Here is an 18317-nt window from a genome sequence, read left to right as displayed (position 1 = left end):
ATGGAAGGGTTATCCTCCAAACTTGAGTTTCCTAAGAGTGTGGGGCTGTCTAGCCAAAGTTGGGCTTCCTGACTATAAAAGTCAAACATAGGACCTAAGACTTTTGATGTGTATTCATTGGTTATGCTCATGCTGCATTATAGATTCATGTCTTTGAGTGATAGGTTATCTGTGAGTACAGAGATGCTGAGTTTTTTGAACATGTTTTTCCTTTGAAAAAAGGTGATGTTGCATCTGTGCCTTCTTGTTCTTCTCCTGCTGTTGATTTATCTACTTGTTCTACGCATGATTTGTTCTACCTACTAGTGATATTCCTTTGATTTGACTTTGAGTAGTAGTTCAGTTGACATGCATGCTAGTAGTTCTTCTGTCGTAGATGAGCCTAGGAGAAGTAAGAGACCTAGAGTAGCAAAAGACTTCGGTTCTGATTTTGTTACTGCTTTTCTATCTGAAAGTTCTTGTGTTGACTTGTTGAGTGATGAACTAGTTTATGCTTTCATGATAGAAGAGGACCCAAAGACCTTTGATGAGGCAATGAGATCTGTGGATGCCAGTTTTTGGAAAGAGGCCATTAAGAGCGAGTTAGATTCCATAGTGTCTAACTCTACTTGGGAGTTGACTGACTTACCTAAGGGATCGAAGACCATAGATAGTAAATGGATCTTTAAAAAGAAGTTGAGACCTGATGGAACTATTGAGAGGTTTAAAGCTAGGCTTGTCATCAGGGGCTTCACTCAGAGGAAAGGACTAGATTACTTTGACACTTATTCTCCTGTGACTAAGATAGCACCATTAGGACCCTGCTTGCTCTTGCTGCTATTCATGACTTAGTTATACATCAGATGGATGTTAAGACTGCTTTCCTGAATGGTGACTTAGAGGAGGAGATTTACATGTCTCAACCTGAGGGTTTCGTGGTGCTAGGTCAAGAAGATAAAGTGTGCAATTGAGGAAGTCCTTATATGGTCTCAAACAAGCACCAAAACAATGGTATGAAAAATTTGATAGTACTGTTGTGTCAAATGGTTTCATTGTAAACAACTCTGATTCTTGTGTTTATTCAAAATTGATAGGATCAGATTGTGTGATTATATGTCTTTATGTGGATGACATGCTGATTTTTGGTAACAACTTAAAGGTGGTTAATGATACTAAACTTTTCTGTCTTCAAAATTTGAGATGAAAGATTTGGGGAAGCTGATGTGATTTTAGGAGTCAGACTTAAGAGAGTCTCCGGTCGCATTTCCCTTAGCCAGTCTCATTATGTGGAAAAGGTGCTTAAAAAGTTTAATTCCTTTGATGTTGTTCCAGTGAGTTCTCCCTATGATTCTAGTATTCATTTGACCAAGAACTTAGGTGAAAGTGTCTCTCAAAGTGAATATGCGAAAATCATAGGTAGTTTGATGTACCTCATGAACTGTACTCGACCTGACATAGCTTATGCAGTGAGTAGACTTAGTAGATATACACATAACCCTAGTAATGAACACTGGAGTGCTCTTCATCGTCTTCTCAGATACCTAAAAGGAACTGTTGATTTTTGTTTGCACTATTCTAAATTTCCTGCTGTTCTTGAAGGATTTTGTGATGCAAACTGGGTATCTGGTAATGATGAGATTAGTTCAACTAGTGGCTATGTGTTTACCCTTGGTGGTGGTGCTATATCGTGGAAGTCTTCGAAACAGACTTGTATAGCACGTTCCACCATGGAGTCTGAGTTCATTGCCCTCGAGTTGGCAGGGCAAGAAGCTGAATGGTTGAGAAACTTGTTGTCTGATGTTCCTTTAGGGGAGGACAGGTGCACCTGTCTCTCTTCACTGTGATTCTCAAGCAGCCATTGGTGTTGCTAAGAACAGTGTCTACAATGGTAAGAAGAGACACATACGGATCAGACATGGAGTCGTCAAACAACTCCTGAAAAATGGGGTGATTTCTTTGGACTATGTGAGGTCCGAAAGAAATCTTGCAGACCCCTTTACTAAGGGGTTATCTAGGAGAGTTGTCCTAGAGTCGTCGAGGGGGATGGGGCTAAAGCCCATTAGTTGAGATCTTATGGTGGATACCCGTTTGGGTCAAACGAAGCCATGAAATCTTAACTTGCACTACATTTCCCATCCCTATGACACATGGTAGTGCTTTTATCCATAGCCTATTGGTGGTGCTTCTGAGACGCACTTGATGGATATACATTGAGAGGTTGAGCATTTTGCTCTTAATAGTTCCATATCCCTCGGGGTGGTGTTATTGAGAAACACTTGATGGACTACCTACGTAAGTGTGGAGGTTAAGCCGCCTTCTATGAAAGACTGGGCTGTCTTTCTAGAGCACTTATTAGACCCAAGGAATGCGCATGGCTATAAAGCGCTTGTGATGTATCGCGGAGATTGCACGATCTTAAGGTAGGTATGTGTTGTGGGGGTCTCAACGGAACTCTGGTGAGTTCAAGAGTAATTCACTCACTAGATAGTAGTTGTTGCCCTCATTTCACTATGCATCAATTCAAATCGAAAGATATTGGTGCTTAAGTACTTCCCTTTCCTTACCCAGGAATTTCTTTTGCTTTTCAGAGCCTTTGTGGGGGATTGTTGGAGTTAAGGCTTGGAAAAGCCTTGGTTCTTTTTTGCTTGTCCCACATTGCTTGTGGGAGGGAATTTCTTCATGTTTATATATTTCCTCCCTCCTTCCATCTATTGAGTTGTGACTAGAGATGCTTTTGTGGTTGGATGATATGTTTGGTTTGGGCTTGCAATCACACGCGCGCGCGCGCCGCCCTCCCGGACCGGGCCAGGGCCATGGGCCATGGGCCTTGGGCTTGGGCTTTGGGGAATAAACTTAACTTAACTAAAGTTTTGGACCCGGGAGCTATGCGTGTGTGGCTATTGGAATTCTGTAACGTTTTGACCGTTACATTATTCATGGCAATCCCTAATTATCCGCCCAATTAATTCCGTTTTTGGCCTGATTTTTCCCTATAAAATCAGTGCCTTCTGTTCAGTCAAACACACACAAAAACAAACACTCTTCTCTCTTCCCTTCTCTTCTCTATTCCTGGGTTTTCGTGCTATTCTCTAAAGCTCAGTTTGCTAGTGGTGGCATTCTTAGCTGCTGTGTAAACCTTGGGGAGCATTCCGGCCAAGATCGATAACCACCATTGTCGGGCCGTAATTGCTTTCAAGTCAGTGATCTCCTATCACGACACAGCCTTGAAAGTTATCTATTTCTGCCTTTGCGAAACTCTTGTTCCAACACAGACCTAAACAATAAGTAACCAATCGAAATGTTGTTGAGGGGGGCTGAGGAAAAATATTTAATTCGAAAAGGAAAAAGAAATAGAAGGGTATGAAATTTAATTAAAATGTAGACTTCAAGGTATTAGTTTCTCCCTTCGTTTTTTTGACAACAAGTATAAACAAAGAAAAAACAGACACAATCTCACTATGTTAAGGATATCACAGTTATTCAGGTTGATATAATTAATGTTGGAACACAAGGTGACACTCAAGAAGAGGGTTGAATTGAGTGACTAAATTTGATCACTTTTCGCAAAAACTCTGTTATGGTAATGTGCTATTCGCTCGGAATTCTCCGATTTGTATTTTTGCGAAAACTAAAACGTAACTCAATATGAAATCAATTATGAAACACCAGAAATAACGTGGTTCAATCTCACATCTGAGATCTACGTCCACACAAATAAACTCTTTTATTAATTTGAATCCTTAAAATATCAAACTCTTAATACAATACGCATTCCCCACTACTAACTCTAGTAGTGCTCCCCAACACTTAACCCTAAGTGTTGCTACTCTATATAATGATGGAAATTATGGAAAGAATGATTCCTCAAAAAGCGTGCTTCTTATTCAAGCAAATAGAGGATCGTTACAATCGTTGTTCAGAAACCTAGGCTGATTAGAACTCTATGCTATACTCTGTGCCTTAGGAAACAGTTTTCAGCTCCCCAAATCTCCGATTATTTTCTCTGAAAATATGAGTTATGAAACTGAGTTTCAATCCCTTTTATAGCATATATTTTGATTGAAAATCCTTCTCTAAGTTATGATTATCTTTTACTCCTAAGATTAAGGGATACAACTTTTTCCTTTAAGAAAACAATCTTTATCTTTTTATAACTTTAACTTTATCCTTATCCCTTATAAGATAATCTTTTATAAAAGCCGATTTTTCTTTTCAATCCTTATAAGATATGAATTCTTAAAAGTCAACTAGTAATCACGCACCTTTTATCATAAATCCGTTTTCCTTTTTTCTTTTTCTTTATTTTCTTTATTAAAAATCCTTTTGCTTTCGAAATTCTTTTATAAAATATTTTTTCTTAAAATAATTAAGAATCCCAATCGTCATTAAAAGGATAATGTACACAATACAACGGCTACAAACCGTTCACGCAAAATTTCACGCTCCGAATAAACAGTACGCACGTCGCGAGCCGCGACAGTGCGTTGGTCGCGACCAGTGACGAACTTTCTGTTTCGCTTGATTGATGTTTCACATGTTTTGTGTCTTCTAATCTTAGCATACTAGACCTCATCCTCTTCTAGTATAGAATTATATGAACTTATAAAATCCATTACACTATAAATGTTCCAACATGGTAAGGAAAGAACCTTCCAACCTCAAAGTTGGGGGTTCGATCCTCACTAGAGACACTTTGGGATAGGGTTTCCCCTTACCATCCCCCAATCTCAAAGTATTTGCCTACAAACCCAGACTGGATTAACTTGCGAGAGGTGCCGATCTGGCAAAATCTTTCATCTTACTATTTTCCCAGTGGGGACCCTAAAAAAAATGTTAATGTATACTCCTTTACTGTAGACAGCAATTTATAGATCGTCATTAGGTTAGATTTTAGGGACAACAATTTATAAATTGCTATTAGGTTAATTATGATTTTAGCCATTACACTATTAAGGGAAATATTCATATTTAAATACCCCTAACCCTATATTTTGTTTCAAAATTCTATATATACTCCACAACCTGGTGTTAGATAAGGTCAAAAAGAAGAAACTCAATGGAGTATACAAAAATTTCAGAAGCTAATGTGGTTTATGGAGTATTAGCATCCCCACTTTGACGTACATACATCTTTACAGGAATACAGGCGTACAATAACGAGAAAACATAAAACACTAAATTAGGAGTATTACCACCACACTAAATTACTATGTTTAGTTCACCTGAAATTTTCTGATCTGAACTTATCTGATCTGATCTGAACTTATTTTTTCTGATCTGATTTCATTTACAAGTCTTATATTTTATAAAATATATTATTACTATTATATTATTACTTTGTAATTTATTATTATGCAATATATTATAAGATCTTATTTATAGTGTAATATTATTATCATTTTATTTCTATCACAACTTTTACCCAACTTTTGGAGTCATCCCCTTCCCCCTCCCCGCAGTCACGTCACCCACCACGAGGTAATCTAGGTTTTCGTAGCAGCTTCATACATTGCGTTCCCGACAATTTCCCTCCGTGGTCTTTGTAGTTTGTCACCATATTTAATTTAGGTTTAGTTCCCCTCCCCATACCCTGGTTTTTGGTGTTTGAAGTTTTAGGTTTAGGCTCCCCTTCCCTGATCCCCCGTCTGAATTCGAGATTCTTTCGCCTCCCCTTAGGGTTTTGTAGTCCTTGTTTTAGTGTGTATCCCTTTCCCCGGTCCCTGTTCAGTGTCTTAGTGCGTCTCCCCATTCCCCGACCGTGTTTGTCGGCTTCCCCTTCCCCGTTATCGAGTTGTTATCCTTTCTGCCACCTGAGTGTCGACTCTTGTTATTTATTTCTCTAGCATTACGAGGTTCAGTTCTTGGTTGGGTTAGTATGAGTAAGTTGCCTACTCACTCAATCTGCTTGATAATTTTGTTAATTGATGGAGGTAGTCCTTGTCTTCAAGGTGTTGGGCCTGATTTGTGTGGTTGATTAGGTTTCTATTTTTGTTTTATGGAATTGAGCGTGGAAGTTTGTGGCAAAAGGTTTCATGGCTGGGTTTGTTTTCTCCGATTTTGGAAATCGGATGATTGTTCGAGATCTAATAATGGTTAAATTTCAGTAAGCTTGGTAATAATAATCTTATCAATCATTGCCTTGACAAAAAGATATATGAAGGTGGCTCCCCAATTCGTCAATTGAGTTTATAGCGCGTCAACTAAGTTGAACTTCTTCTTCTCAAGGGATAAGCCTGCAATGCCCACTCAAGAGGGTATTGAGTCGCAAAGGAAGGTGACTATTCCTGGAATCCCGATCCAAGAATCCCATGTGATAGAAGATAACAGGGATTGATCATATTGCAAGTTCCAAATCTCGCTTGTTCTCCGTTCCTCCCATTGTGAAACTAGTCCACTCGTCCCACAGGTTTTATCATTGTTATAGCGTTTGTCAACCACGAACAGAAAAGTTATATCACAATTTTCCAACAACATACCAGTAGTTTTCTCCAAGTTTAAGTTATTTATGTTATTGTAATTGTAATGTAAGAGCTAGTAAAGCTCAGTTTAGTTTCTTTGTTTTTAGTATGAATGTAACATTTTTAGTATGTAATTCTTCTTTTAATTAATGCAAAATTTTCCGTTGTAAAAAAAAGTCTACATGTCCCTCTTGCAGAGATAAATGTAGGGGACATTATTGCTTAGTTCTCGACTAATTTACAATAAGTTTATAGTTGGTTATCATGGTTCATGAGTACTCCTGTTCATAGAAGGACAATAATTTATAAAGGTTTCTTAGTAGCTTCCAATGACGGAGCTCAATGACCCTGTTAATTAGCTAAGTAATAAGTTGGCCATTAGCCAATAACAACTGTATTATTAGCTAGTAAGTTCATTAGATCGATATAACTTATAAGTCTAATGAATATAAATATGAATAAGATGGAACTGAAATGAGTTTTATATTTGAAAAATTAGTGGCATACGTGCTTAAACGTTTTTTTGATTATGGCTAGAAGACTTAGAACGAAGTTGGAGGAATTCTTCATTCAAATAAATTTATGCTAGATAAACTAATAGCCAGTCAAGTCAAGTTTATGTTTTTAAAAAAAATCTTATCTCATTTTATTTTATAATTTCGTTATAAAATATGCATTTCACTCCTTTCAAATCGTTAGCTACATCACTTCTGCAACCAAGCAAGCAAGCCATAATATTTAATCACAGGTTCTTTAATACTATAGTCTATATATACATGCAATCCACCTACATTAATTATCATCTTATTCTCCCATCATCAAGAAAACACATTACAATCCAAAGAAATAAAACATGGAGAATTCTAATTCTCTCGGTAACCCTGTTAGCCCTAGACCCCCTAATCATGGTAATCTCATAACAATTTTAAGTATTGATGGGGGAGGCATTAGGGGAATAATCCCTGCAGTTATGCTTGAATTCCTTGAATCACAACTCCAGGTACGTACATAATTAAGAAATAATGATGATATACGATCATTTATAGTACTCTTGTTAAATGATTTGACGTAAGAAATCATGTATTATTATGCATGCCTTACTATAATATTGCGTGCATGTTCATAATCACAACAGAAGTTAGATGGTGAGGAAGCAAGATTGGCTGATTATTTTGATGTTATTGCCGGAACGAGCACTGGTGGCCTCATAACTGCCATGTTAACCGCCCCTAACGACAAAACTCGGCCACTCTACGCCGCCAAGGAGATTACTCCTTTTTATCTTGAGCATAGTCCGAAGATCTTCCGCCAACCAAGGTAATTAAATAAATCAAATTTATCATCTATGTATATCAGGATTGGTAAATTAGAGAGGATATGCTTGGAACTATTAACGCTCGAGTTCCAATTATGGGCCATGGTCTCTTATAGGTCTCAACTATTAATTATTTTCTATAGCAGGCGCGAATGTAAGATTTTGAATTTGGAAGGGTCCTAATTAAACCAAGGAAATAAATTACAATGACCATATTAACATATAAGAAGTTTAGTTTTAACAATAAGAAAACTAAACTTTATATTATTTGAATCATGTATTAGATATACCTTAATTATATCGATATTTTAATGTTATCTCTATTTTTAGTAAATTCAACAGATTTGACTAGTACATCCATTAACATATGCGACACTAACATTTGATATCTTCATTTATATGTTCATAATTTTTTTTTTTAAAAGTTGGACATAAATTTGGTAAACGAAAATAGAGACAAATTCACAATTTTACATAGTAATATTTTTTATCAAGTATTTGGAAACAAGCTTGGTCAAACTTAATATAACAATACCGTAGAAAGTCAAATTATTGAATTTATTTGAAACAAAAGGAGAATAATCGTTATATCACAAAAAAAAAAAGTATTAAAATTAGAGCTAAATTAAGAGAGATTGGTAGCATTCAAGATAATGAAATGATGATTAGATATAAAAAAGAAAAGATGATAAAAGAGAAAAGTTAAAGAACAGGAAGGGCATGTTCTCTTCAGCATAAAACAGCTGAACTGAACTAATTTGAACTGAACTGATTGGAGCTGAACTGAATTGAATTTAATTTAATTGAATTGAATTAAATTTAATTTAATTTAATTGAATTAAATTAAATTGAATTAAATTGAATGTAATAAATATATAAATAATATTTAAACAATAATAATATGAATATTAAATAATTATTATAATGATAAGTAATAATAATGAATAATAATAGTATTTTGGATATTTTTAAATGATAGTTATAAATAAATACTCCCTCCGTCCCAAAATATAGTTCCCATTTCTCTTTTTTTACGGTAATTTATGCAAGTACTCCCTCCGTCCCATAATATAAGTCCTGATTCTGTTTTTACACGGGAATTAAGGTAAACTAGAATCTTGTTTTATTTAAATAAAAAGATTCATTTTTATTGGGAAACACTTATATTATTTTTTTCTTTTTAACAAAAAAATAAAAACTTAACATTAATATTGCATGGTTTAATGTGTAGAGGAGTTTAATGGGCTATGAGATTCTACTTTATCATTAATAATGGTGCATTGGAAGCTGAAATTATTTGGACTTTTTGGGAGTTAAATTATTTTCATGAGGGTATTTTGGGTATAATTATTGATTGAAAATAGAAACAAGACTTATATTTTGGGACACTTCAAAAGGAAAGGGGACTTATATTATGGGACGGAGGGAGTAGAATCTAAGAGGGATAGTAAATTTTTTTGTTTATTTAAATAAATGTTGTATGGGAAAAGATGATTTTAGGAGAGAGAATGGAAAATAATTGGTGAAAGAGCATTAATTGTAACATTTTTGTTGAATAAACAAAGGAAAAAACAAAATTCAAGAAGCAAATAAATGATGGGACACGTTTTTTCTAGACAAATTATGGAAAAATGTGAAAACGAATATGGAAATGAGAACTATATTTTGGGACACCCAAAATAGAAATGGGAACTATATTTTGGGACGGAGGGAGTAATATTAATAATCATAAATTATTAATAATAATAGTAATAATTAATGATACTAATGATAATTAATAACCGAAGATCGCGTGATTATTTGTGTTGGAGTTGTAGTGGGATATTTGGTTCAATAGGGACTCTAATGAAGCTGCTAAGCGGGCCGAAATACGATGGAAAGTACCTTCACAATCTAGTAAAGGAATTGCTCGGACAAAGAAGGTTGCATCAAGCGTTGACTAATGTGGTTATCCCAACTTTTGATATCAAGAATCTTCAGCCTGTTCTCTTTTCTACTTATATGGTATGTTGTTGAATTTCCAATTTATTGAAGTACATTATTATTGTACCCTTGGTTATCTTATTCATTAGCAAATACTAGCATTCAAATAGCATTTATAGTGATTTGTCAAGAAAAAAAATAAGTAGAGGAATCATAGTTATCACTTATTAGAACTACCTCTTTTAGAAGAATATACTTCCTCTATTTTTTTAGATGGAACATTTACCTTTTTGGTGAGTAGATTAAAATAATCATATGTTGTATTTAAAAAAACAGAATTAGTATATATCTTCTTTTGTGTCATATAATACACTTGATCAATTTAAAAGATAACATGATTCCAATATTGACTTTTTTATGCACATAATTTCACATGTCAAATAATAGAAAAAAAGTCAACTTTGCTGAATTTGGAGATGATAATACATAGTTTATGTGCTGGTTAAGTAATTTCATACTACTACATTGATAGATTATGAAATTGATCAAGAAAACTAATCAATAATTAATGATTATAATGATCTAGGTCCCAGTTGCTAAAGAATTGGACGTGTTGCTGTCAGACATATGCATAGGCACGTCTGCAGCTCCAACGTTCCTACCAGCGCATCATTTTGAAAACAAAGATGATCAGGGCAATGTCAAAGAATTCAACCTCATTGATGGTGGTATTGCTGCCAATAATCCTGTAAGATTATTTCTTCATCCATGTTTGGATTTTCTCTCCATCCCTAAATTTAATTTGATTAGGAATTAATCATTCTTAATAAAAATTATGAATCATCAATTAAATTATCTAATAAAAAGTAATTCAAACATTTGTTCGATATAATGTACTTATTTTTTTATTAAATTTTAATTTTCAGACATATTCCAAATGTCATCCTACAAAAGAAATTGCAAATCCATCTAAAAACTTCGTTTGATACATCTAATAATGTATGTTCGAGTCAATCATTAAATTTTCATATCAAGATAAATATCAAAGTGAGATGTTTCAAACTTTTACTTAGTCGATTAATTCTATTAATTCCAGTCAATTTACTATCAACTTCTTCGATCTTCCCAAAACAAATGGAAAAATATATATTCACTGCATAGGTGTCTTTGTATTATATTCCTATCTCTAAAGTATTTAAGGTTTTATGATATTAGGACATATATATTCTCTAGTATTTAATGAGAAAGATCGAAAAGTTTCCGTATATTCATAAAACCTTAACAACTGCTATTCAAAATATACGATAAGTTTCATCAACATTACCCACTAATTAAATGTAATTTCACTGTATAAGTACAGTCATTAGTGGCAATAAGCGAAGTGACAAAACAAATAGTGAAGAGCAACCCGAATTTCTTCCCGATAAAGGCCACGGATCGTGAACGGTTGCTGGTGATATCGTTAGGGACTGGATCCGACAAGGTAGAGCAGCTCTATAATGCTAAAAGCGCAGCAAAGTGGGGAATTATTTCATGGTTATTTGACAATGGTAATACTCCACTACTTGATGCTTTTAATCAATCAAAGGCTGATATGGTCGATTTCCACAATTCTGTGGCCTTTCAAGCATATGGTTCTCTTGACAATTATCTTCGCATCCAAGTAAGTTACTTTTATTATACGGATTTGGATGTTTATGTACGTATATATATACTTCTGTTAAAGGTTGATAAGATGAGTGTTACGCGCTCATTTTACCAAGGATTTTTGGTTTCAATGGTAATTTGGGACCGGTCAGGCCCGTGGCTGCGGGCCTATCACACGGTCAAGAATTTTTATTTCAGGCTCGCACCGTCACGAGCCTGCCTAGATGGCTCGCGAACCGAACACTCATTTCCTTTGTTTTTTAGCCTAAAACTGTCAAAAGTCTAAAAAAACAACATAAAACACGGGCCAGCTCGCAGGAGCCACGAGCCCAGTCCGTGGACAAAATCTTGAAATTTCAGGCCCAACCCGCCATTTCCCCAAACCCGCGGGCCGAGCCCGTGAACAAGCCCATGCCCTGATGCCCAGGTCTAGGTCTGCCTCGCACGGAGCCTTCATCCCGAAGCCCACTACAAGCCAGACACCCAACTCCCTACAACACCACATCAACCCTTCCACTCCACTCGCCTTCCCTCTTCACTGCTGCCGGCTGCCCTCTAGGTTTATCATTTTTTCTAAGCTCTTTTGTCTAAGTTAAATCCACTGGTTTCTTTCATTTTCTTTTTGATTTATGTTCGATTACCAATGTTTCTTTAACTTTGCAACTTTTGGGGAGATACCTTATTGTAATTTCCTCTAATGAAAGTTTCTTATGCTTATAATAATGCTCAATTGTCTTTCTTGATCTAGTAATCTGAGAGTTATCCAGTTTTAAATAGTTAGAGCTAGTTTCACTAATGGTGGCAATAAGGGTGTGGCAGGGGGCGATGCTTGGTTTTGGACTTTGGTAATGGTGGTAATGAAGGGAGGTTACACAGTGAGGATGGTGGTTGGTGTAATTGGTGGGGAAACTCGGGGTAGAGAGATAACCCCTAAAGGCGAGATTATGCTTAGTCAATCGAAAGGTGTGCCTATTTTAAGCGGACCACCTAAAGGTCGGATTATTTATAATCAATTTTTCCTAAATAAATTGCAATTTGTGGTTGGATTTCTAGTTTGAAACTAAATCTCAATTGCAAGTCTGCAACCGTATAAACTATGAACCATTTTGAGGTTAATATATCTATAGATTTTTATTTCAAAAAAATATAAAAATATATTATTTCAAAAAGGTCCAAGAATACGTCTTTTAAGAGTGTCCAAGAACATCTAACCACGAGTTATATATTTGTCTATTATGTGGTGATCACTTTTTCAAGATTTGAGGTCTTTAATTAGGCCTTAATGATATAGATTTGTTAGATAAAAACATTTGCTTGATTAAAAAAGGAAATAAATGATATGACAAATGACTAATTAACTCATGTCTAACCTTTTAAATGTGGTGTGATTTAACTCGACATTTAATATGTGGTTGGTTTGATAAATTTTAGCGAGTTGAGCACGCTTTATATAAGTGTAACTTATATATCTTGTGCATAAGTTTAGTTATTTATTTTTTACTTTATTAAACAAAATTGATAAATATGATATAGTTAATTAAATATATTACTCTCATAAATCAAGCTACCCTAAATCTGTAAATGCAAATTATATTGCAGGATGATACACTAAAGGGAGTATCAGCATCAGTCGATGTGGCAACCACAGAGAATTTGGCAAATCTTGTCACAATTGGAAAGGCACTCTTGAAAAAGCCAGTATCCAGGATTAATTTCGATACGGGTAGATATCAACCTATCCCTAATGGAGGGACCAATGAGGAAGCCTTAATTAGGTACTTGATTTAAATAAATCATTCATAAAGAATCACGCTCATTGCTTGTCAATAAAATGCTTATGTTTATGTTTAATACTAATGCTTGTTTTCTAATACTTTTAACACTTTACTTTCTTACATGAGATGCCGAGACGAGTGTAGAGTAATTTATTGTATAATGTAGGTAACTTTTTGCTCTATATGAGTCACTTATATAAAAGTGACATATATATGGTAATAAGTTACCTGTCAGACGAGGTTAACTATTTGCCATAAATAGGTCACTTTACTTATATAGAAGTGACTCATTTAAGATTAAAAGTTACCTTTTATTTAAAATTGACCCATATTGATTTGAAAAGTGACCCATTTAAGCTTAAAGTGAACTGATGTGACAATTAATTTATTATACACCCGGTGCACATAATACAAATTGTTTAAATTATTAAGGGTTTGTTCGACAAATAAAAGTAATTGTTTTTTTTTTAACACAAACTAGCGATTATATATATTAATAAAACGTCATATTACAAAACAACATTGCAACAAAACCTGAACCTAAACTGGAAAGTAGATAACCAAACTTAACCAAATGATACGAGTTTAGGGAACAACAAAATTTTAACATGTAAATTGTTAGTTGTAAGCTTTTAGCTATGAGTTTGTGAGCTTTTAGATGCCTAGGTAGTTTCTAACTTTTAGTTATGAAACTAGTTGTCTAAAGTGTTTGGTAATAATAGTTATTGACGAAATTTTAACATGTAAATAATATTTAAATTTGGCAACTTTTGATAAATGCTACCGAAAAGCTTAATCATCTTAGATTTTGACCAAGACTACTCAAAAGCTAAAAGATATCTAAAAGTTACATCCAAAAGCTACTATAAGGAATATTTAAACAACTTTTCAAAGACTAAAAGCTATCTTAACTACATAAAAAGTATGTCAAAAGTTACACCAAACATGTCCTACATTGACCACGTTATTCTAACCTACAAAACTGACTGGGCAAACCTGCTACTTTGCAAGAGGTATCAGTTCAGTAGGGTGTTTCATCTTACCTACCTAAACAGTAAAAGTAAATATATAAATAAAACAAATATTAATTTTATATAAATATTTTATGAGATTCGTATTAATGTATATCCTATAATATCAACATTCAAAAAACTTTTACGAATAGATAAAAAGATATATTAAGAATTAAAATTATGCAAATTCAAAAGTCAATTCAAATTACTCCTATTAAAAATTAGCGGTATATGATTTAAACTTTCAAAAATAAGAAAATCATAAAATTATTTCACTCTTTGTTAGTACTGAATACATGTTTGTCCAATTGACAGGTTCGCGAAACTCCTTACCGAGGAAAAGAGCAGACGCGAACAATATCGGACGAACCGAAGTGACTAATATCACATTTTTTAAACCCATGTTTCAATGGATACTATGATTATATAGTATATATATATGTATACAATACATCATGATCTGGAAAAAAACTTACGCTCGATTTATGATAAATAAATTTGTCAAACCATGTAGCTCTCACAAAATCTGTAATATTTAATGAATTTTAGTATGCGTAGATATGGCCTATGGGCGTGGAATATTTATCCATGTAACTCATTTATTTTTACAGCTAAGTCATTGCATTTTAATCTACGGAATTTCTCTTTTAATCAATAAGCTAAAAATAAATAGTTTGTGCATCAATTTCTCTCTATTTACTCTGTAAGTATTTGTTGTTTTTCTTTATTGAACGATAACTACAGTGCCACTCCTATATATACAAGAGATCACTTTCTAAATCTAGGGATAACTATACAAGAAGAGAAACTAACCGTTAAAATCTATCTACGATCAATAAAAGGAGGAATATATAATCACATGAAAGTGCGAAATAATCAATACAAGTGAGTTTAATTTCCTCCGCCACTCTAACTCATTTCCCTACTCCATGCTTAATTCTCCCACGCTATCAATCCCATTCATTTACTCTAGTATCAGGTGCTAGTAATTCTTAATAGAATATGAAATATACTAGGATTATATTTTGCGTTTGGATATAGTTTTGGTAGAATAACAATTCTACTCTAGTTAGGTTTTCTACTATTATTGGGATATCCTTTAGAATGTAACCTATAAAATATGATCAATAAAAACACTCCAATCAAGGAAGTTTACGCAAATATAGCCTGGTATCAAAGCTATACTAATCTTAAAGATTATTTTTTCCTTCGATCCTACTTTCCTACCACTCGGCCACCTATTTGTATCAACCAGTGCTGCTAATACTTGTTTTAATATTATTCATGCTGGTTTATGGACCTCTCCTATTTGTAGTAGTTCAAACAATAAATATTATCTTGTTCTTATTGATGATTTTATTCATTGTGTGTGGATTGTCCCCCTTGTCTACAAAATTCGAACCTATCAAGCCCTCATTGATTTCCATTCTTTTGTTAGAAATCAATTTGAACGCCCATCGAAATAAAGCTTTTCAAAGTGATCATCTAAGAGTATATGGGTGTTTGTGCTATCCTAATTTGACATCCACTATCCACCTACTCCATGTTTACTCCTTAAATTTCCTAGGTTATCCTAAAATTCATCAGGGTTATCATTGTTTTGATATCTCTACAAATAAGCACATCATATCAAGGCATGTCACTTTTGTTGAAACCCAATTTTCCTATTAGAAATTACCCCAACCATCCGCCATGGTCCACGACTCTCCATCTCCCTTGTTCAATCCCTCATTGCATCTGTGGCTTTTGGATAACCTAGTGCGCATGCCCCCTCGCACAAGCCCAACTTGCCATTCTTCAGTCCCAGGCCCAAGGTGCCCCTCTTCAGCCTAAGGCATCATGCCCCAGCTTCCCAACAACATGTCGGCGCATATACTCCTCCTGTTAGGCCTGCTTCTGCGCTAGTGGCTCACGGGTTAGTTCATGACTTGAGTCTCGTGCGTGGAATACCACAAGCCTCCCCTACATTGCCATCTCCTTAGCAAGCACATAGCCTATCATTATTGCTGTACACACCACCGCACCAACGCAACAACGACCTTCAGGATAAGCAATCTTGAAGCTTGAAATAAAAAATTCAAAGGTATGTATGCTTTAATGTGTTTGAATGTATTTTAAATGTGTTTTATTATGAGTTTGAGTATAAGAGAGTATGTGTAGAAGTTGTAGGAAAGAATTGTCACGTGCACTTGCTTTTTAGCCGGTTTTTTTGATTGTTTTTCGATTTTTATTTTCATCATTTGACAAAATCTATCATCTGAAATCTGAACACGACTATCTTTAGGAATAAAAATCTGATTTTGAAATATCCTTTAAAAATTAATTATCGTGAATAGTTAACATTAAAAATTAAAAAAATATAATTAATTATCAGGAATAACTAATTGGGCCTTTAAATTTGGACTTACCCTGAATTTATATTTTTGAAATGCTTTTGGCCTTAACTTGTTCAATTGCTCTTCCTTTGGACCGGACCAATTAGGACGCCAATATGTTTCATCATTAGGTACTCAATAGGGAGACACGATTTTGTGTCTATATTGACCCAAATTAGAATACGGGCAATGAACCATGAATATAGTGCTTTAATTCGAATAGGGACTTGGGAGTTGGTTCCTAGGCCTACAAGGATGAATATTGTGAAATGTATGTGGATTTTTTCGTCATGAAGAAGAATCTAATAGTGATATTGAAAGTAGGGGTGTGCAAAAACATCCATCCGTATATTGATCTGATTATCCGTCGATCCGATTCAAAAAATTTGGATGACCGATCCGATTTTTGCATTCGGATATCTCGGATCAAATATCCGGAAAAAATATCGAATTTTCGGATACAGATCGATTTTTTAAGTTTCGGATAATCCGAAAATCCGATTGTTTTAAAAAATGAAATTCAAATGGGCTTTAGGGTTTCTTTAATTTTCTAAATCTCACGCAGTCTTGACCCAATCCTAGTCACGCCTCCTCTTTCTCTTCACTTCACGCGTTCAGACTGGAGTTCGCCGCTCTACTATTCTCTTTCATGCCGACGTTCGCGGCTCTGTTGTTCTCCTTACTTCACGCTGGAGTTCAAGAAGTAATGGGTTGGGTTTGATTCAAAATTGGTGGTGTTGTTGAAGAATTAAAGGGTTGAAGTTGAATGTTACAGGTTTGACAAGTAGTGGGTTTGATACTTTGATTTAAAATATATTATCACCTTGCTGTTGAAAATGAAGAACATGCATGTTTCTCTTTTAAAAAAAAGAAAGAAAGAGTGAAGAATATGTGACGAGTAATGATGCAGTAAACCAAACTCTCAAAGCAACAAATAATTTACGGCAGCAAGTATAAGGGTACTTGCACAGCATGATAAGCCCTATAATTGATTTCAGATATCGGATTCCGTCCGATCCAAAAAGTCCGGATATTCGAAATTTTTGGATCGATTTTTCCCCGATCCGATATCCGATAATGCACACCCCTAAATGAAAGGCACAAAGCTCATTTAGTGTGTGATGGCAGGTCACAGGAACAGGATGTTGATTCTAATGAGACTTTTAGTCTGGTGGTTCTCCCGGCTACTATTCATACTGTATTGGGACTGGCTATGGCTCGCCAATGTTCTATGTTAAGAATGCCTTTTTACATGGTGTTCTGCAACAAACAATTTTTCTACATCAACCTCCGATCCCGGGTTTATTGACAAACAATATCCTCATCATGTCGTTTGCGCAAGGCTATGTATCGTCTCAAACATGCACCGCGTGCTTGGTACTAGCGTTTTGCTAACTTTCTTCTACATGTTGATTTTATTGTTGCTCAAAGTGACACCTCTTTGTTCACTTATAAGCATGGTCATGACATGGCATATCTTCTCCTTTATGTTGATCATATTATTATGTGCACCTCCTTTGATCTTGTGGGATCATCTCATTAGTACTCTTAAAACAGAATTTTCAATGTCTGATTTGAGTCCTCTTAGTTATTTTTTTGGGTATGTTTGTCACTCGTACTTCTTCATATATGCCTCTATCTTAGCTAAAATATGCGCATGAAATATTGGAGTGTGCAGGCATGAGTACAACTTCATGTAAGCCTGCTGCAATTATGCGACTCCTGTTGACACAAACTCAAAAGCATGCTCTTCATCATTAGGTGGTATCTGTACGCATAAGTTTCATCTATTGTGTTGAGCCACTATGGGTTTTGATGATGACAAACTAAAG

At 34.8% G+C, this 18317-nt stretch overlaps 1 protein-coding gene across 1 annotated transcript; it reads left to right on the top strand.

Annotated features, from left to right (window-relative positions):
* LOC104895568 (patatin-like protein 1) lies at positions 1 to 14681 on the top strand. The gene is made up of 8 exons (XM_057396017.1): positions 1 to 26; positions 7332 to 7437; positions 7573 to 7757; positions 9570 to 9756; positions 10262 to 10423; positions 11036 to 11338; positions 12922 to 13097; positions 14426 to 14681. The coding sequence occupies exons 1-8, from the start codon at positions 1 to 3 to the stop codon at positions 14490 to 14492; spliced, it is 1212 nt and encodes a 403-aa protein (XP_057252000.1). The 3' UTR covers positions 14493 to 14681.
* Positions 14682 to 18317: the final 3636 nt, after the last annotated feature.

This window comes from Beta vulgaris, chromosome 6 (genome assembly GCF_026745355.1).
Source record: "Beta vulgaris subsp. vulgaris cultivar EL10 chromosome 6, EL10.2, whole genome shotgun sequence".
NCBI classification, from domain to species: domain Eukaryota; kingdom Viridiplantae; phylum Streptophyta; class Magnoliopsida; order Caryophyllales; family Amaranthaceae; genus Beta; species Beta vulgaris.
Note: the sequence above shows the minus strand (reverse complement) of the source record. Positions and strands in the feature narration are given on the sequence as shown.